Source organism: Theropithecus gelada, chromosome 1 (genome assembly GCF_003255815.1).
Source record: "Theropithecus gelada isolate Dixy chromosome 1, Tgel_1.0, whole genome shotgun sequence".
NCBI classification, from domain to species: Eukaryota; Metazoa; Chordata; class Mammalia; order Primates; family Cercopithecidae; genus Theropithecus; species Theropithecus gelada.
The window spans coordinates 84821050-84842106 of NC_037668.1; the positions used below are offsets into that span (position 1 = coordinate 84821050).

Here is a 21057-nt window from a genome sequence, read left to right on the forward strand (position 1 = left end):
AGTTTCTTGGCTCTGTCCCTACCCCCCTTAAGTCATCTGCACACACATAGAACTGAGACTCTCAGCACCATCTTTCTGATTTTTTCTTGATTTTGAATTTCCACCTCTAATATCACTGAAAACAGCTTATTACTTAAAGGAGAAAAGCTGAGATGGTGTCAACCTTCTTCCCAGAGCCATCCTTAGCTCTCTTTCCCATAGGCAGTGTAATATGGCATATAGAACAGGGCTTTAGACACAGGCCTTGGTTCAATCCCAATTCTGTTATTTACTTAGTGTATAACCTGGGCAAGTGACAAACTAAATTAAGTTTAAACTATTTCAACTTACTCCTTTCTAAAATGGGACTGATTATCCTATTGTGGCATGATGTGTGAACACTGAGTGAGCTAACCCATGAAATATCTCCACCCAGCACATAATAGTGCTTATGAAGTCACCGGGTGCCCTTGTCCTCCCCACTTGCTCCTGGCCTAACCACTTATACTGCAGAAATGCCCATTAAGAAAACCTCATTTTACAAACTCCTCAGCCTCCCTCTTTTTCTAACTTTGCAGATTCCAAATCAGGAGCCAAAAGCCTCAGTGTAGGCTGCAGCATTTCTGGCAACAGTAGTAATAGCAACACTTAACTGCGATTGCTAGCTCTGAACCAGGCACTGTCCTGAGCACATTACATGGCATGGATTAACTCATTCGACACTCACAACAACCCTAGGAGGTAGACAGTATTAAAATCCCCATCGTACAGATGGGAAAACTGAGGCAAGAGAGGTTAAACAATTTGCCCACATGGTCACTGGGCAGGGATGGAATTCCAGCTCAGGCAGTCTCTGTTTCAGAATCTGGCCTTCAGCTATGCTGTCTCTTGTGATGGCTGAAATCATGTAGAAGAATCACAGCCTCTGAAGAGCCCTTATCAAGTAGGACGAAGACGTGGGACTGCAGTCTCAACACTGCCTCCTTCTTCTGCCTAGCTTCCTTTCTCTGAGCTTCTTTGCAGAATGAGGTAGTCAGGGAATGAGGGGTTTAGAAGGCTCCTTTCAGGACTACCATGGGCTACTCACCACGCATGATGAATGTTCCTCTGCAGAATAACAGTAGCATGATGAAATGGAGCATCCATTGTGTTTGAGTCTGGCATATCTTGCTTCAAGACCTGATTCTTGGGCCTGTTAGTCTTGAGTGACTTTGGCAAGTTACCTAACACTAAAAGCTAGTATTTATTGAACACCTAATTGTGCCAGACACTTTTTAGGAATTCACTTATAGAAACTATTATCATTCCGGTTTTAAAGATTGGGAGTATGAGGCAGAAAGTCATTAAATGAGTTACTCAAGTCACTAACAGAGAAGGTGAATGGTAGAACTCTGACCCCAGAGGTTACACTCTTAATCACCACAACTCCTGCTTTTTCCAATCCTAGTGAGCCTGTAAGATGGGTAAATCCCCCTTGTCCCAGAATACTGTTGAGAGTTTCCAGTGAGATAATGCAGCTGAGTGTGCTTTATAAAATATAGCATGAGATATTAATCTAGCATGAGATATTACAAAACTGTGATTTGCATCTTCAATTAAAGAAAGATCTGTGGCTCCTAAAACGTTTTAGAGGCATTGTCTATGTAGGCTAAAGTCAGCAAATCCCCAAGCACTCCTGGGGGGGTTGGCACATGCCAGGCTCTGTGCAGAGATTTGCAAACCTAAGAGATGACTTAGAAGTTATAGTCTTATAGGAAGAACAGACCAAGAAATTGACAATCACTAGAGTGAGCTAAATACTATGCTGGAGAGAAGCACAGGGATACACTGAGGGCTTAGATATAGGGCCCTTGGGGATTAAGAAAAGGCTGTCTAGAGCTGAGTGGGAGAAGCTCAGTGAAAGAGATAAAGGGATTTTCTAGCACCTGCAAAGGCACCGAGGTACTCATTTTATTCCAGGTGTTTGGGAAGAAGTGTGACTTTTAATGAATAAACAGAAACACAAAGGGGACAGGTGAGTTAGCTGACACCTCCCAACTAGCCCAGCCACAGACTCCAATCATCTTTCCAATGTGATGATAGAAAATAGACTATTAGATTCTCTTTCCCCTTCTGAGGCTGTCTTTGGGGGCAACTGATATAGCAAAGCAATGTAGCAGATAAATCATAGCAACATGAATGGTATTTGTTTTTTGCAAAGAGATAAATAATGCACTACACCTGCTGTTTTCCACCTAATGCTTTTAATCTGAGGAATGACAGACTTGCGGTGTTCTGGCACCTTGGAAATCAAGCTGCCTGGTTCTGCCTGAGAGCTGTAGACATGCAGCAGCTCCATGGAGGTGTAAGCTCTCCCACCTGCACCACAGCCAAGACCATGTGGGAAACAAGTAGAAGACATGGTGGAAAGACACATATCCTTTGGGCTCCTAGCCTGTCAAGTAGCCACAGAAACAGCTCACCTTGAGACCAGACTAGACTGAGAAGCAACCCAGCCTCCCGCTACCTCTGTACTTCCTTAGGGATCTCACCTGATTGGCATCTCTCTCTTTTCCACTCTGGAGTTCAAGTCACTTTGGCTTTTCTGAGTAGAATCTTGCTACTGAGGAAACAAGTCCTCTGCAGGGTCTCCCTCATCTCCCATTATACTCCTAGCTTTGTCTGGCTAATCCCTACTTGTTCTACTGGTCTCTGGCTCCTTCTTCTGACCCCCACAGACACCTTCCCTGACCCTGCTGCCCTGTATCAGAGTCCTCCCCCCACACTACAATAATTGTGTGTTTCCTTGTCCATTTCCCCACACCTGACTCTCAACTCACAGAGGTCAAGCACTCTCCTGAGTCCTCCTTATTTCTCAGCTAGCTCTAACACAGTAAAACGTCATTAGGTACTTATCAAAGTTTTCTCAAATGTTCTTAAAGTGTTCCGCTGTGTTCTTAAAGTCTCAGGATCATGACATTAGAGGTCACCTTAAAAGATCACTGGTCTTTTCTACCCTTCAAACCCTACTGTACCCTCACAGGCAAACAGCCAGCCTCAGCTTTGTCCCCTACAATGGTGAGAGCTCACTGCCTGCTGAAACACCTCATCTCTGCTTGACTTCTGACTGTGATAATGATCGACCTTATGCTAAGCCTAAACTTGCCTTCCTGTAGCTTCTGGCCTTTGGGTCCTAGTTCTTGTCCTTGCAACCACACAAATAAACCTAATTCTTCTTCCTCAAGACAACTCTCTGGAGAGTTTAATCCAGTTCTACTGGTCTCTCTTAAAGAGAAATCTTTTTTCCTTTCTTCAGGTAAACATCCTTAGTCACCTCTAATATTTTCAAAAGGATGTGGCTCTGAACATCTTCACCCTCATGCTTGTTCTTCTCTGATAATTCCCTATTTTTAAATTTTATTATGGTAAAAATACTTATCATGAAATCTGCCCTCTTATTCAATTTTAACAGTACAATACAGTGTTGTTAACTATAGGGACATGTTGCTCTTATATCTTATCTTGTATAATTGAGATTATACAAGATAGTTGTATTAGTAATTCTACCTTTCCTCTTGCCCTCAGCCCCTGGAAACCACCATGATACCCTTTGATTCTATATATCTGACTATTGGTATATCTAATATAAGTGGAATCAGGCAGTCTTTATCCTTCTGTGACTGGCTTATTTCACATAGCAATATGTCCTCAAGGTTCAGTTGTATTGTCACATATGGCAGGGTTTCCTTCTTTTTAAAGGCTGGATAATGTTCAATGAAAAAAATCATATTTTCTTATTTCATTTTTTAAAGTGTTTTTGCACACAGCTCTGAGTTTCTCTAACCTATGGAGAGGAGAGTGAGATTATTTTCTCCTTCGTTTTACTAATTATAATTTGTACCCTGGTTTCATTACCCTACTGAGCAGGGAGTAATCTAAAACTCTAAGTCCTTTTCTTTTGTTCTCCTGCTAAGCTGTGTCTATTTGCTACTGTGCTTATTCATTTGGTGTTTTGTCTGTAGGGTAGAATGTTAAAGTTTTCCCAATTCAGTCTCATTTTGCTATGCTTGGTGATATAGTTTGACTGTGTCTCCATCCAAATCTCATCTTGCATTGCAGTTCCCATAATCCCCACGTGTCATGGGAGGAACCTGGCGGGAGATAATTTAATCATGGGGGTGGTTACCCTCTTGTGGTTCTCATGATAATGGATGGGTTCTCATGAGTTCTGATGTTTTTATGAGGGGGTTTCCCCCTTTTCTTGGCACTCTTCTTGGTGCCATGTGAAGAAGGACGTGTTTGCTTCCCCTTCTGCCATGATTGTGAGTTTCCTGAGGCTTCCCCAGTCATGCTGCACTGTGAGTCAATTAAACTTCTTTCTTTTATAAAATCACCCAGTCTTGGGTATGTCTTTATTAGCAGCACGAGAACGGACTAATACACTTGGTCATTGTATCCACCCAGCCTTTTGAGGGCTTTTTGGATCCTGTTTCTTTACCTGAATTATCCTTGGCTTCTTGTAGTTCTTATTCTGAGTAGATATGATGAAACTGGCTACTAAGTCCATATCCAAGGCATTGACAAAGGCATCAATTGAGACAGGATGCCAGAGTCCTGTGGCAAGCCACCAGAGATACTCTGTAGGACCACTGTACTCAACATCTAATCCAAGATCCAATGAAGAGGAAACATCTGGGATACTTGTCCAAAAAACACATTCCTGATTTCATAGAAATATACAATTAGAATTGATAGAGGTTGGGCCTAGTTACCTATATTTTTCAAAAGCACTCCAGATGATCTCATGTATAGCCTGGGTTGGGACTGATCAACTCCAGAGCTCACTGAGTTCAAAAGCCCCAAACAAACTGCAGTTTGATCTGGTCCAAAATTAAGCCTAAGGAGTGCAGCCTGATGGGATGGGATGGAGCAATGGCAGAGGATTGCCTGGTTCCATGAATATAGTCGGTCTATCCACACTACACACCTATCTGGGCAAGTTCTCTACAATGGCTTCAGACCTTTCTCTGTTCCTTTCACCTCAGACCCCCACCTCCAACTCTTTCTGTTTGTCTCTCTGGTTCTGAGTCCTGGCTTCCAATGCCAGTTTCAACTCCTGGATTTTGGTACCAGGTTTGACTTCCTCTGCCCTGACCCCAACTTGTTAGTGTCATTTTCCCACAGGCTCTCTGTAGACAGCTCTGATTTTGGCATCTCTTACAGCCTCTGAGAGACTCCTTTCTAGCCCTGGCATATTGAAACAAAAAACTCTTGGGATATAGATTGGTCTTCATTTAAGACATGGCCCCTAGCCTGCTGACTTCTCAAGGGCAGGACCTTAGCTTTGCAGATTTACATCATATTCACATTAGTTATATTCTGAAGGTGTCTACATTGCCCAATATGCAATATGCTGGAGATGGTACACAGTAGGTGCTTAATACATTTTCCTCTCAGATGGCAGAATTCTTTTGTCTGAGGGAATAACTGAGATTAGTGAAAATACCGCAGGCTTCTAAACATGACAGACTTGAGCATGAATCTCAGCTTCACCATTTCTTAACTGTATGGCCTTAGGCAATATAATTAACCTTCATGAACCTCAGGCATCTCAACTATAAATGAAAAGTATGAGCTAAGTGTCTCAGAGTGCTTGGGCTCTCAGGTTCTACGATTCTTTGTAAGTCACAGACTCCCCTTGCTGGCTGGGACCCACTTTGGGGTCCTTAGATGGCAAATCTCTGCAGTCAAGTCGTGCTTTTCAAGTCAGACTGGAATTTTCTTCTCCCAGCAGCACGTGGCAGGCTGTCGCCACATCTTTTATGAGCATAATCACACCACAGGCATCCTCCAGCCACCATTAATCAGCCCGTCCTGTTGCTTTAATTCAGCAGCACTCCACCATCCACCTAAATAATCACTCTGGCTTCTACCTGTGAATTCTTTTCATCCACTTTTGTTTATCACCATTGAAGCATTTTTTAATCAAAACAATTAAATATGCTAAATCTTCCACCAATTAGTAATGCATTAAAAATTAAAAGTGTTTGAATGGAAATGGCAGAAGAATCCCTTTGCTCAGTGTTGAGTGCCGGTGCTCAGAGCATCACTTTCAACAAGCACTTTCAGCTCAGGAGTGACTCAGAAACTGATATCCAAAGAGTCACAAAGGGCTGCAGCTGAAAGGGGTCTTGGAGATGACAACCTCTTCTTTCCATAAATGGGAAACAGAGGCCCACTGGGATCATGGGCCTTTCCTAGGATCATACAGGGTGTTAGTGACTGGAATTTGAATTTAGGACTTATGACTTCTAAGTTTCCTTCCATCAGAAACCCTTACCAAAGGACTCAGGACATTCATTTATTTACTCATTTTTTAAAAATTCATCAATCATTTATTCTGAAAGTACTTACTGAACACGGCACACACCACATTGCTATGCTAGCAAGACAATGGTGAATTAGATGCAAGTTCTTGACCTCATAGAGTTTGCTGTTTAATGGGGACACAGGCACATAAACTTTGATGCTCAATACTCCCTTGAAAATAGTGAATCTAATCTTTAGCTCAATTGAATGACAGGTCTAAATTATTTTTCCTTTATGGTTGATAGAATAACAGTATGACTGGAAATAATTACTTTGTATAGTTGTAGTTTAAAGGAATGATGTCTCAAAATACAAACTCCTTTAGCTACCGAAAAGGTTGGACTATTTAGCATGGTCAATATCCCTCCAGTCTATTTATCTAGTTTTATCTTGCCAGCAGACCTAGGATTGGAAACCCAGCTCTATTTATTTACATAGCAATGTGGCTTTACTGCTTTAAGAATTATTTTCCTCATCTGCAAAAGTCAGGTTCCTCAGTGGGTCCTCAGATGTAGACAAATACAGATATGGCTAATGTGGGCCTGATAGTCTTTATGGGGTCTGAAGGGCAGGTAAACTTTCCATGGTGATCCATTCATCTTCTAGCAAGACTTTGGCCTCTCTGGGGTGCAAAGAGGACCTGGACTAAAAGAATTGTGAGGAAGACGATCACTCAGGCACAGAGAACATTGGTAGCTCTGAAAAAAGAGGGAATTACTCAGATCCAAAAATGGTTCATGGAGTAAATGACATTTGAATGGAAGCTTTTGGAATGATGATGGGTGGAAGAGTAGTCTTTGGAAAGATGATGGAAAGGGAGGAGGAGAGGCATTTATAGTAGGGGCAAATATGTTCCAAAGTTCAGAGTAATGGTGCCCATCATGGGCCGGGCGCTGAGGTAGGCATGGGGGCAAATGCAGATGGATGAGATAGAATTATTGCCTCAAGGTGGCTCAATAAAGAATGGTCAAAAGAAAGAGTGCTAGCATTTTTTACCAACTAGTATGTGCAACACATATCTCTTCTCATTTCAAGAATTATTTTGGTTGGAACCATGCAGAAGAGAAAACTGAAACTGGATTAAAGAACCAGGCTTTCAACCCAGGCCTTTTGGACTCCAAACATGAAGCTAGCTTTTACTACTGTGACATAGTTGTACCGTGTCAAGTGTCTTTTAATAACTCAGCATTTTGTGTTTCTCTGTGTCCCTGTTGCAGGTATTACCAGCAGAGATATCATGACATGTTTTGGAGGCTCCTTGGGCATTCAGTATGAAGGTGGAATAAATGTTGATGGAGGTTTATCAGGAGACCATTGTAAAAAATTTGGAGATGGCAAAACTGGCAAGTGTTTAGCAATAGATCTCCCAAAAAGAGAAGCCAGGCTTTCCTTTGGACACACACTGGGACTTGGAAGCTATGTTTTTTCCCAGTTGATTTCATTTTATTCAATGATCAGACTGCATAGGTGCTAAATACCCCAAACCAATGACCCGCAGTGGCTCTATTTTGAATCTACCATGGGTTTAAAATCACCTTTGAAGTACTTACCTTTATATGGGGCACCCTCCTAGATTTCAAGTGTTAGACAAAGATCCAAGTAAGAACTAGAATGAAAGGCATCTGGAAAATGGGCTGTTTAAATGAAGGCCCATCATATTACAGTTCAGAGTAAGGAAATAAGGCTGTTGAGAGAGAATATGGTTACCGAGTCCAAGCACAAAGAATAATTATTAGAGAGGGATTGTACAGGAATATTTTATGGCATTTCCTGAACAAGTCAGTTTGGGTGTTCATGTATTCATTTACTCATCCATTCATCAAACAGGTATTGAGATTTTCTTCCCCAAGTGGGAGACACAGAGGATAGAGGGATGATGAAGAAGTTTATAATGTAGTGGGTGGAATAGATATTAAACAGGTTCAAGCTATTCCCATTGTGTTAGGTTACCTGTAACTCCAGGCCTTAAGTCAAATTGTTTCCTCTCTCTTTCTATCCTCTCTTCATTTACCTGGCAAATACTCACTTACCTTTGTAGAAAACTCACCTTTCTTTCTGACTGCCTCCCACACCTCCTACTGTATAGCTGACTAGTTTCTTTCGCTGTGCCCCCATTGAGTCCTATAGTAACATCTATAGCACCTATAATATTTGATTGAACCCATTTCGCATATAGCAGGTACTGAGTAAATATTTGACATATGAATGAATTAGCAAATGAATGAATAAATGAATGACCACCCATTTCCTGTCCCCCTTTTCCCCCATGTGGGCCAGGCTGTCCTCATGGTATTTCTCCACTCCAGAGGATGGGACTATTTCTTGAGTCTTGGTCTTTCCCTTCTGCCTTGTCCTGCTAGCTAACCAAGAAGAGTAGAAGAACGGTAAACATCTAAAGAAAACATGTAACCTTTCTTCCAAATCTCATTAGTGGGATTTGTCAACCAGTCCTTGGGCTTTCTGGGAAATGAGCTAATGCAGTTTATCCTCTTGATGGCAGAAAGGGCCAGGAAGGCCATGGCTGTGGAAGACATCATTTCTCGGGTACGAGGTGGCAGTTCTGGCTGGAGTGGTGGCTTGGCACAGAACAGGAGCACCATTACATACCGTTCCTGGGGGAGGTCATTAAAGTATAATCCTGTTGTTATCGATTTTGAGGTAAGTCTTTTCGCAGCTGAAGAAACTCTACGTCCATGAGGAATGAAAGTGAAGCAGACCAGATCATTTCATATTTCTTATTATGAGCCCATCAAAGAACAAGATTAAATGTAACGGCACACTGAACTAGTGGCCTTGCTTGTGCCTGACTCCAGGGAGTGCATGACTTCAGACCCGGGCCACGGGAGAGCAGGGATCAGAAACTGACGATCTGGTCAGTGCCCAGTTTTACACTGCTCATCCCAGAAGTTCCTCAGCATGCGTTCACATTAGGCAAATCGTGATTTTTATTTATACATAAAAGACTTTAAAAATCACATGGGCTACATTAGGGGGTGGCAAACTTTTTCTGTAAAATGTCAGAAAGTAAATATTTTAGGCTTCGTGGGACCCATGCAGTCTATGATACACAAATTAGTAGTAGTAGTTCTTCTTCTTTCTCTTCTTCATCAAATCTCTTAAAAAAAGATAAAGGTCATTCTTACCTCAAAGGCCATATAAAAATAAGCTGTCGGTTAGACTTGGACCCAGGCTGTAATTTGCTACCACGCTCCAAAGTTATCTCATCTCCCCATTGCAGGAACTTCAGGCATAGATACTATTCCCTCCCATTAAAAAGTTTAGGAAACAGGCTCTGAAAAATCAAGTGAAAATGTTTGAGGTCATAGAGCTCAGAGGTGGCAATGCTTGGATTTCAGACATTTGGACTTCATACCCAGTTCTCACTTCTCTCTGTCCTAGCACCTCCCTTAAAGCAGTGTCTCTCAACTACTAAGGGCAGTTTTGCTCCACAGAGGAAATTTAGCAATGTCTGGAGATGTTTTTGATATTTTTGTCACCACCCACAGTGGGGCAAAGGAGGTGTTACTGGCATCCAGGAGGCAGAGGCCTGGGATGCTGCTAAACATCCTTCCATGCACAGAACAGACCCCACAGCAAAGAAATATCTGGCCTCAAGTGTCAATAATGCCAAAGTTGAGAAACTCTGCCTTAAATGCTTAACTTCACAAAGTATGGAAAACTCTATTCTAATCACAAAGGAAGTAATTGTTCTAGCAGTTGCCAAACTACTTCTGTGAATATGCGGTGTAGTCCGTTCAAAATAAGACTGCATTTTAGACTTTGAAGCAAAAGATCATCATTTTCTCCCTACCCTTTTCTATTTTTCTACATATATTTAAAATCCCAGATATGGATATAGTCTTCCTCTTACAACATATACCTATAGTTACCTATAGTTAAACCTGGAAGTCTATTCTAACACCCTGGTTTCTGTGAAGAAAGAGGTCAGATGGATTAACCTTGATTTCATTTCTTCTTCAATAAGTAAGAGACCATTTTCACGCAACTGTAATTCACATAGAGTTTGAAAATTGATATCATCAAGCTATTAGTGATTTGAGCAAAAACTGTAAAATTGATATCAGGAGTAATATACAAACTTTCACAGGCAAGAGGGGAACTTGGTGTTTGCCTTGAGAAAAACTTCCCTGGGAAGACTGAGGGTCATCATTTGGAGAAGACCACTACAGTCTTTTGGAAAAAAGAGCCCAGGCTTTGGCAGGGTTGGGTGGGAGGGAGGGGAAAGACATAATTTAGGTCAGAGCTCAGCCGCTTTTTCAACGTGTGACCTTTGACAAGTTACTTCCCTCAGTGAGCCTCAGTTTCCTGCTCTATCACATAGAGATATTTCACAAGACTCAGGAGATCAGAAGTTACTTAGTAAATGTCAGTTGAAGAAACAGGTTCAGCACAATATCTCAAAGTTGGCAAATGATAGAGTCCAGCTCGAGTCATGTTTGACTGACACTAACATCCTCAGTCTCTTCACAACTCATGTTGCCCCCTGAGAAGTTTGGACTCGATGCATTAAGCCTCGGGCAGGCTTTATAGCAGGGAAGTAACACAGCTAGCACTGTGCTTTAAAAAGAGAATGCTCACAGGGAAATAAAGGATGATTTGAAGAAGAGAGAGATTACAGACAAGGGGACCAGGTAAGGGTTATTTGGAGCCTGATGTTCAGAGTGGAAACAGCATCTTATTCACTTGCATATCCCCCAGAGTTCAGCAGTGCTTATTTATAGCACGAACCTAAAGTTCATGAATGTAGGAGTCCTGTTATGTTACGTTTGTGTTATGTTATTTTGCTGTGTTGTGTTGTGTGATATATTACTATGTGTTGTTTTGTGTTGCTATATTGTATCATTTGACCTCTGAGTCTTTTTTCTCATCTGCAAAACAGAAACAAGATCACTGCCAATACATTTTCAAGCTCTAACATCCTAAGACCCCTTTTCTCCACCTCTCTCCCCTCCTTTAAGTCCACCAGTCCACCCTGTGGAATGGTTTCTCTCTTCCTGTGGTTCCTGAGAGGGAGAGATCTGAGGTAGGGAATGGGGTGCTGAGCCCCACTAGAAGGTCAAAGAGACCTCCGCGTGCTTAATGGTCCTGGCCTTCCCTGGAACTAAGAGTCATCTTTGACCAGGCCAAAAGGGCAGACTATTCTACGCTGACTTCCTAACAATGGGACTGAATTCCCTGAACTTCCAGTAAGTGGTTTACTCCCCTTGGCTGGGGGCCCTACCAATCCTGATATTACCTGCCTGCTGACCTCAACCGCAGCCCCTGACCACAGACCAAAGTCTGTTTGCCACAGGTCTTTCTGTACACACTTCCAGGAACTCAGTCAAAGCTATTGCCAGTGCCCTTAGTTGATTTCTGTTTCCAGGGAATTGAGACTACCGTAATGTGGCTCAGTACTACTGCTGACTTGCTCTGTGACCTTGGCAAATCACTTCCCCTTGGGGGACCTCAGGTTCCTCTCCTTAAAATGAGAGATCTGGAGAAGTTCCTTCCTTTTATGAGTGTATTAAAATGTGTAACATTATAAGCATTCTGCGGATAACCATATGTACATGCAATTTGAAAAACACAGAGTTTGGGGTTTTGTTTGTTTGTTTTGTTTTTTTTTTTGTGTTTTTTTTTGTTAGTTTGTTTGTTTTACTATTATCACATTCAACTAACAAAAATGGTGCTTTATTTTTTTGTCATTCGTCCCTTGTACAGTCGTATCTCACATTCAGTACTTCTTTACATCCTCATAAAAAATCTGGAAATTAAGTATTATTCCTATTTTCTAGATAATGAAGATTAGACTTAGACAAGGACAGTTAGGCCACATAACTGGAAAGTGAACCACATTTACTTAGCTTTTACCATGTGACAGGCCTTTCCCCTATATCATCTCCCTTAATCCTCACAATAATCCTGGAAGGTGCGATGACTGTTCTCCCTTTACAGATGATGAAGGAGGCTCCGTGTGTCATGTGCCAAAGATCACACAATTGGAAGCAGCGTAGCTGGGGTTTGAAGTCAGGTTTTCTGGCTCCAGATTCAATGCTCCTTGTGCTTCATCTACTGCTTCTCAGTTGAGGCAATTGTTTCCCTCAAGGAATATTTGGCAATGTCAGGAGACAGTTTTGGTTTTCACAACTGGAAGGGGGCTGCTGGCAGGTAGGGGGTAGAGACCAGGGACTCTGCTAAACAGCCTACAATGCATAGGACAACCCACTCCTGCCAATAAAGAATTATCCAACTTGATACGCAGTAGTGGCAAGATTGAGAAACCCTGAACTATGGTCATGCCTGGAATGGGTTGCATCAGTTGTAAATAATCCCTACCCAGCCACATGTAGCTGCCACAGTTACACCATTAGGGGAATTGCTCAGCAATGACAACAACACTACCTGTCAAGGACTTTATTAATTCCTTCATTGAAGACTGATGATCAAAACACACTTTTCCTGCTTCCTAAACATGGTAGAGGGGACAGATGAGCTGGCACAAATAACTTCTAAGCTCACTTGGGATTGGGAGTGCACAGGTTTCAGAGTTAAGTGGGTGATTCTCGTGAGGAATGTACACATTGCTCCAGAATTATTGTGAGGATTAAGGGAGATGATATAGGGGAAAGGCCTGTCACATGGTAAAAGCTAAGTAAATGTGTCTCACGTCCTAGCTGTGTGGCCTCGGACTTTTAACTGCCCCTCTCTAAACCTGATCTACGTTATTATTTCTTAATAATTGTGTGTTTCTGAGCCAGTCACTTAAACACTTTGAGCCTCCCTTTCTTCTGTTGGGAGCTGAGGAGTTTGTTTAGTGCCTATGTCACAGAGTGGCTGTGAGGATCCAAGGTGGTGGGATAAGTTGAGTGTCTGCGTCTGTGCCTGGCATGTATCAGGCCTTCCAGAAGCTTGATGTTCGGTTCTTGCGCTCTGGGAAAGTAGACAGAGCCCAGGGAGGGGCGCTGTGTTCTTTCTGTGCCCACAGATGCAGCCTATTCATGAGGTGCTGCGGCACACAAGCCTGGGGCCTCTGGAGGCCAAGCGCCAGAACCTGCGCCATGCCTTGGACCAGTATCTGATGGAATTCAACGCCTGCCGATGTGGGCCCTGCTTCAACAATGGGGTGCCCATCCTCGAGGGCACCAGCTGCAGGTGCCAGTGCCGCCTGGGTCGCCTGGGCCCTGCCTGTGAGCAAATACAGACAGAAGGTAAGGTCTGTGCATCCCCACCCAGTTCCAGCCCGGCCCAGCTCAAAGGGGCCAGTGCAGAAAGGACTTTTGGGGTTCCCAGCCCCTCCTTTCTGAGCCCTCCTAGCCACTACCCAGGAGCCACCCTTGAGAGTTCTATTAATCATCCATCACACTTAATAGTTCTTGTACTTTGTCCTTGCCATCAAGACCTTTTCTCAGATGAGAACTGTTTTTCACCAAGATGTTTATGGACACCAGGATTCATTTATAGAGGCATAAACTAGTTTCCTAGTTTATTCATCACAAATTAGGTGGCTTACAACAACAGAAGTATATTGTTTCAGACTTCTGGAAGCTAGAAGTCCAAAGTCAGGTGTGTTGGCTAGGTTGGTTCCTGCCAGAGACTGAGGGAGTGTGTGGTCCATGCCCCTCTCCTACCTTTTGGTGGTGGTCAGCAATCCTTGGCATTTCTTGGCTTGTAGATGCATCACTCCAGTCTCTGCCTCTGTCCTCATGTGGCATTCTTCCCTCTATAACTCTGTTTCTCTTCTTATAAGAACCACCAGTCATTGGGTTGGAGCCCACCCTAATCCAGCATGACCTCATTTTAATGTGATTTCATCTGCAAAGATCCTATTTCCAAATAATATCATGTTCACAGGTAACAAGGGTTTGCCTTCAACATATCTTTTGGGGAAGCACGATTCAACTCACTAAAAGAGATAGGTAGTTGTCATTTCAGTGTAAGGAGTTATGACTAAAAACAAAGTTTGGGCAAGGAAAGTTAAACGCAGATAGCTGCGATATGAACCAACTTGTACCAGGGAAGAAAGTCATCAAACAAGCATTAAAAGTCCATCACTTAAAAATGAAGAAGTCTGAGGACGTGGATGTGCGTCTCAGACACTTTACGAATTCACTGTGAGACACTGATTATTCACGTCTTTCTGGGGCTTAGCTTTCTCATCTATGTTCCCTTTTAGCCCCAAGAGTCTCTATGCATGTTCCAATTCCTAAGCTCCCAATTTTTCAGGCATATGAAACTGTTTATATGAAAATGATGGCAAAATGTATCAGCTACCTAATCAATGTATATGTTAACCTAAATTGGCTGTTGCAATGAAGAAAACACAAAGGGAAAAACAAAGAAGTCTGGATGGGCAAACCCAATGTATTACAATTGACTCCAGAAAACAAACAGTTGAAGCACAGGGTGGAGGGCGCTGAAGCCATGTAGCCCAATGGCCATGTGAAAGAAACAGGCCAACCATTAGTCCCAGTTCAGTCAGTGGGAGCCTGATACAGATGGCCCCAGAGTGATAGATGGGTTAACAGAAGTCAAGAGCCCAGGATAAGATTCTTCTCTGGCATACCAAGATCTTTGTTCTTGGTGTCACATTTCACCAGATACTGGCAAAGCAAAGCAGGCAACCCAGGGAAGTGGGAAGGCTCAAACCTATGTACTAAGAAGATCTGGAAAGATTGGGAACTTTTGGCGTGAAGAAGAAAGACTCAGGAAGGACAAGTCCCATATAAACCACTATATGGGAGGACATGTTTTCTATGGCCACTGAGATTAGGTTGTAGGACTAAAGGAGAGAAGCTATAGCAAAGGGATTAGGGCTTAATGAGGGAGGACTTTCTTCTGCATGTACTGTGGCAGGAGTGATGGAAGGGGATAGATGACCACTTTTCAGGAAATTGTAATGAAAGAGATTCATTCTTCCACGGGATGGTTGGGCAAGACAGCCTCAAGGTCCTTCCTACCCCCAGAATCTCTGAGTCTCTGACCTAAACAAGGGAGAGCAACATGGTGAGCAGTCGGTAGTTTGAAGCTTAAAATCTTTGAATGCAAAATTGAATTTAAATATTTTAAGCTTCAAACTACAAATACCAATTTCTTTAGGATACAAGGGGATCTTTATGCAGTAGACCTGGTTTTAAAATGAGATGATGGTGAGTTATTATTTCCTCTTTGAGAGAGTAGTTCTAAGTAGGAGGCAGGATAGCATAGCTCAGGTATCAAACAGATCTTTAGTTTTTTGTTTTTGTTTTTGTTTTTGTTTTTGTTTTGAGATGGAGTCTCACTCTGTCACCCAGGCTGGAGTGCAATGGCATGATCTCGGCTCACTGCAACCTCCACCCCCCAGGTTCAAGCAATTCTCCCACCTCAGCCCACACTCCCCCACCCCCACCCTGAGTAGCTGGGACTACAGGCATGCACCACCATGCCTGGCTAATTTTTGTATTTTTACTAGAGATGGGGTTTTGCCATGTTGGCCAGGCTGGTGTCGAACTCCTGGCCTCAAGTGATCTGCCCGCCTCAGCCTCCCAAGGTGCTGGGATTATAGGCGTGAGCCACCGCATTCAGCCCAGATCTTTAATTGCTAAGCTGCCAATTTCCATCTGGGCATACCCTCTAAAATGAGATTGTATTGGAACCTTCTCAAAGGTTGTGTTGAGGATTAAACTAGTTAACACTCGTGGTAGGCTCTGTTATAATAAGAAAAAGATGAGACAGCTTCATGTGGGATGTTTCATTGGTAGAGGATTGTTCTGGGTTGTTACTTGTTACTTCTTCAAATTCCTCCTTTGGTGGCAAAAGGGAATAGAATCTGAGCTGCCTGTGTCCTGTGGGAGATACGCTGAAAGAGATAAGCCAAGAGGGTGAGTGAAAGCCAAAGACCTTAAAAAGGAGCCTGCAGAGAATACAAACCAAGGAGACCAACTCCCAGGGCCAGTTCCATCTTCCATGGAATTGCAGATTCCAGTTTCCTTGTGAGAATTGGAAAAAAGGCACTGCCTGGTAGGTGGGTGAATTGGGAGAGAAAAAGAAAACCACTCTGGATTGATACAGCACAGCTCAAGGGTCCAGGGCTTTCCTGACTTCCCAAGCAGGGTATGGACTGGGTTGCAGCCGCCATTTTCCCATTGGCTAGGCAGCATTCCCAAGGGGACCAAAGATCAATAAACAGAAAAAATAACTAAGCCTTATTAGTAACAGCCATTATAGCAGCATGTATATGAACTCATTTATTTTCCCAACAACCTTATGACATAAATGCTATTATGAGTACCAATTTACAGATGAGGAAACCAGGGCAGAAGGAAGGTTGGATAATTTGCTCAAGGTCACCTAGCTGGGGAATGAAAGAGCCAGGATTTGGACCCGGGACCCAATCTCTTAACCATTACACCCTACTGAGTCACATCCTAAGAGTGAGGAAATTTGGGGAATAAGAGTAGAGGGTCTGAGACAACTTCTGTAAGCATCATCTCGGGGAGTGGAAAGTGGAGTATGTACCAGTTCATGGTTATCAACCTGGCCTGGCTTAAAGGAACAGATGTGAGCCTTGCCAGAGTAATTTAATTATAGCACTCCAAGGGCCCTCAGAACCAGTGACTTGCTAGGATCCCTGTCCATACAGCATAGAGACAAGGAGAAGAGGGAGTGTGGGCTACCCAGACGTGCCTCTCCATGGTCCAGTGTCAGGCTCAGTGGCAGGCAGGCTGAGACACCTGCACATATGGTGGGCATCAGAGAAGGTGTGGGCATTACATAATGATCTGCAGGAAGGGATGAGACAGAGGGCTGCTCTCAAGGTCCCATTCCTCCTGCATTCAGTTGCAGGCAGTGCACTTAGTTCATTGCAGGCAGCTCATGGCACTCCATCAACCTGGTTCCAAGCAAGGTGTGGACATCAGGTGGCCTTGGGGCTATCATACTGAATTTTCAGCCTGTTGGAGACTGGGCTGGCAAGGAAGTCTGAGGCAGGGCAGTCAAATTCCATGGAGGCCTATTACAGTCTCTGGGAATTTTCCCAGCAAACCTTTGCCTATGGGGACCGAGGCACAGAGGTGGGAGGAAGAGACAGAGAGCCTTGCTGTGGCTGCCCCATCAGGGAGTATAATTACAGAGCCGGAAGGAACTTGGAGATAACCCAATCCAATGATATTCACACTGTGATCTGAGGAGGCTTGGGGTCTCAGAGCTGCCCCAGCGGAGGAGGGCGAGCCTGACAGACATCCAGCTTCAAATAGAGCAGCTCCACTTTCATCTGACTTCGAGGTTGGGGTCCACGTAAGATTTCATTTAGGAAAAATGAAATTGTGATGAAAAAAATAATGATTGAAAAAAACCCATTGGATTAGTCCATCCTTCTCATATGATAGTGTCCAAAACTCAGGCCGAGCCCCAGGCTAGGCAATTCTCTGAGCTAGATTTCCAGATAGTCCATGGTCAGTGCATGTTTTCAGATGCTCTGTGCAGAGAGCCTGCCACCCTCTGCGCCTCTCTTGCCAGAGTCTGAGGGGGTTTGATTTGCAGATCCTCATACAAAAGCTTAGCAATCCTCTCCAGGGTAGTGTCCGGCCAAATCTTTTCTCTGACTCCCCAGCGGGGTGGTGCTCCCGGTTCTCCACACCCTCCAGTGACTCTGTGTCAGTCTTCCAATGGAGCACACCTTCTGCCTCCCTCCGCTATCCATCTTCCATGGAACAGCGGATTCCAATTTCATGAGATGGGCTCCCAGTGGCCTCTTCTCACTCCATCCAGAGTTTCAAATTAAGTGCACAGCAGGGAGCACAGAGGTCTTGGTTGGCTACCTGAAGGCATTTCCCCAAGAAGGGATTGCAGACCACTTTCAGGCAACAGGATGGCCCTCCCTCCTTAGTAGTAGCTCTGCAACCCCCTGGGCAGAGCCCCCAGGGACAATTAAAAGCCTGTCTGCCATGGTCTCCACAGTGAAACTGCCCTTGCTACATCCGGACTAGCAAAGAAGCAAAGACCCTATGTGCCTTATCCGTAGGTACCTCCAACAAGCTGCAGTCAACCAAAGGAGGGGAGGCCAGTCTGTCTCCCAAGGGTCCCACCCCACCCCTCCCTGTTCATCACCAGACAGGCACTTCCTTCTTGACCATATGCTAACCTCCTCCTCCCTGGGAAACCTCCTCCGCAGGAGCCAAAGCAGATGGGAGCTGGAGTTGCTGGAGCTCCTGGTCTGTGTGCAGAACAGGCACCCAGGAAAGGAGAAGAGAGTGTGACAATCCCGCGCCTCAGAATGGAGGGGCCTCGTGTCCAGGGCGGAAAGTACAAACGCAGGCTTGCTGAGGGCCTCTGAGCACGGGCTGGACCAGATGCTGTGAATCGCCCCTGCACTGACTATTGGATAAAGACTTCTTTCGACTGAGAGACAATGAAAATCAGCACACTTTTTTCTTTGTTCTGCCAGCTTCCAGGCCTAAGACTAGGTTTTGCTATCTACAGCCAACTACTCTATTACTTACAAAACTCAATCATTTTATTCAGCAACTGGATGTTGACTGTTAACTAGAAGCTCTGTCCTGCTCACAGCACCTTGGATCATCAAAAAAATAAAGTAAAATAGAAAACTGAGAAAACTTAATCCATGACCAGGGAGAACTTACAGAATGTTAGAGACAAAGCAAGCAGACACCTGAAACAATCAACGCCCAATTAAACAAAGTAGGATGAGAATTCTCTTAGTTCTTTGATAACAGTATTTGTTCTTTCATGGAAACATTATTAATTGGTAGGGTAAGCAGACACTCTGAAATAATGAGAAAAATATTAAAAATTGAGTTATTTCAATTTTCCTTCATTTGAACTCATTTATTAATTCAATTAATCTCTCTAGTTCCCTTAAGTTCTTACCACAAATGTGACATTTCTTCTAATTATTTTCTTATGGAACACTTCTTTTCCTTCATTGCAATTTTCATAACTAGTAATTATATTATCTTAGTCTATTTGGGCTGCTATAACAAAAAGCCATAAACTAGGTGGCTTATAAACAACAGAAATTTATTTCTCACAGTTCTGGAGGCTGGGAAGTCCAAGATCAAGGCAGATTCAGTGTTTGGTAAGGGCCCACTTCTTAGTTTTTACAGGACTGTCTTACTGCTGTGTCCTTACATGGCAGAAGGGGCTAGGCAGTCTCTTAGGTCCGTTCTTTAAGGGCACTAATCCCATTCATGAGGGCTCCATTCTCATGACCTAGTCACTTTCTGAATTTCCCACCTCCTCATGCCATCACTTTGGGGTTAGAATTTCAACATTTGAATTTTGAAGGGACCATGTTCAGATCATAGCATATATATTTAACCCCACATCTCCTGTGACTATTTAAGATCTATCTCTTCCTAAGAGATAATAATCTTGAGGGCAGAAGTCAAGTTTGTTTTGTTTAGCACTGTAGCCCCTGAGGTCAGGCTTGTGTCTTACATGTAGCAGGGACTTAGTAAGTAGCTGTGATTAAATAAGTGAATGAATTGAAGAGTCAGTTCATAGATGAGGAGCACATTGGTCAGTCTCCCAGAGTGGAGAGTGGATTTGAAGAGGCCAGCTAGTGACAATCAATCCACCTTCTCCAACCCATCTCTAGGGGAGGCCAATCACACCAGCCAGCCTCAGAATCCCACAGCACTCCAGTCATGCCTCAAATAGAGAACATTTTAGGTAGCACTGAATTTTCTGTTTATCCGTCAGTTTCCTGTATTAGATTGTGAGCTCCTTGAAAGCCAAATCTACAATCCTAGTGCATAGTAGGCACTCAAGAAACGTCTGGTAACTAACATATATATTGATGCTTCAAGTCATTCCACAGTCCTCAATCTTGTTAAAGTAAGAATAAGAATTATGTATACGAAACAACTAGAGGAGACTTTAGGGAAATTAATTGTTGAGTTAAAGCTAAAATATGTAGCACACAAAATAAGTGCTGAAGGAGGCCAGGTAGGAGAGAGATTTACCTTTCCATGAGTGTGTGTATTGTGGATGGCATGGGGCTTGCCCCAGGCCCTGAAGGACTTTTCAAGTAGGCAAAGAGGGAGGAGATCTCTCAGACAGAAATTCAACATGAGACAAAGTCTGAAAGTGAGAAAGACAATTGAGGGTGTGTGCAGGTGCGTATGTGTCAGGAATGGGGAGTGGGGAAAATAATGCATGTAAATAAAATAAGGCATATAAAACACTTGGCACCATGCCTGTCATACAGGACATTATTAGCCTCACCCTTATCATCATCATTATTAAGACTATTATTAATTAAAGAATGTGATTTAGAAGTTGATTTCTGAACTCTTTAGATCTTCTGTCTGAGAAAAGAAAAAAGACTCTTATTGCCTTCCATCCTGTCATTAATTTGCTTTTTGCTTTTTAACTTATATTAATAATTAACCTACATTCATTATTTACTGAGTAGTGGCAGTTTCATGCTAGAAAGTGACCAAGGGCCAAATTGACCAGGCCACGTGAGCACTTTAAAGAGAGCATTTGATCTTGACCTAAAAACAGTGGTTCTTAAACTTGGTTGTATGTTACAATCACCTGAGGAGTTTTTAAAACCCTGATGTCTACAGGCTGCACCCCAAACCAATTAAATCTTAATCACTGGGGGTAGGGACCAGACATCCGTAGTTTTTCGGGTTTTCTTTTGTTGGTGTTTTTTGTTTGTTTTGAGACAGAGTCTCCAGGCTGGAGTACAATGGTGTAATCTTGGCTCAATGCAACCTCTGC

General features: G+C 43.3%; 1 protein-coding gene across 1 annotated transcript in view; it reads left to right on the forward strand.

Moving 5' to 3' along the window:
* C8A (complement C8 alpha chain) overlaps window positions 1–19014 on the forward strand; it is a 63046-nt gene extending 44032 nt beyond the window's left edge. The window contains exons 8-11 of the mRNA XM_025401433.1: window positions 7545–7670; window positions 8828–8985; window positions 13316–13538; window positions 18479–19014. Of these exons, the coding sequence (XP_025257218.1) occupies window positions 7545–7670; window positions 8828–8985; window positions 13316–13538; window positions 18479–18630 (659 nt within the window). The 3' untranslated portion in view covers window positions 18631–19014. The remainder of the gene's footprint in view (window positions 1–7544; window positions 7671–8827; window positions 8986–13315; window positions 13539–18478) is intronic.
* The last annotated feature ends 2043 nt before the right edge of the window (window positions 19015–21057 follow it).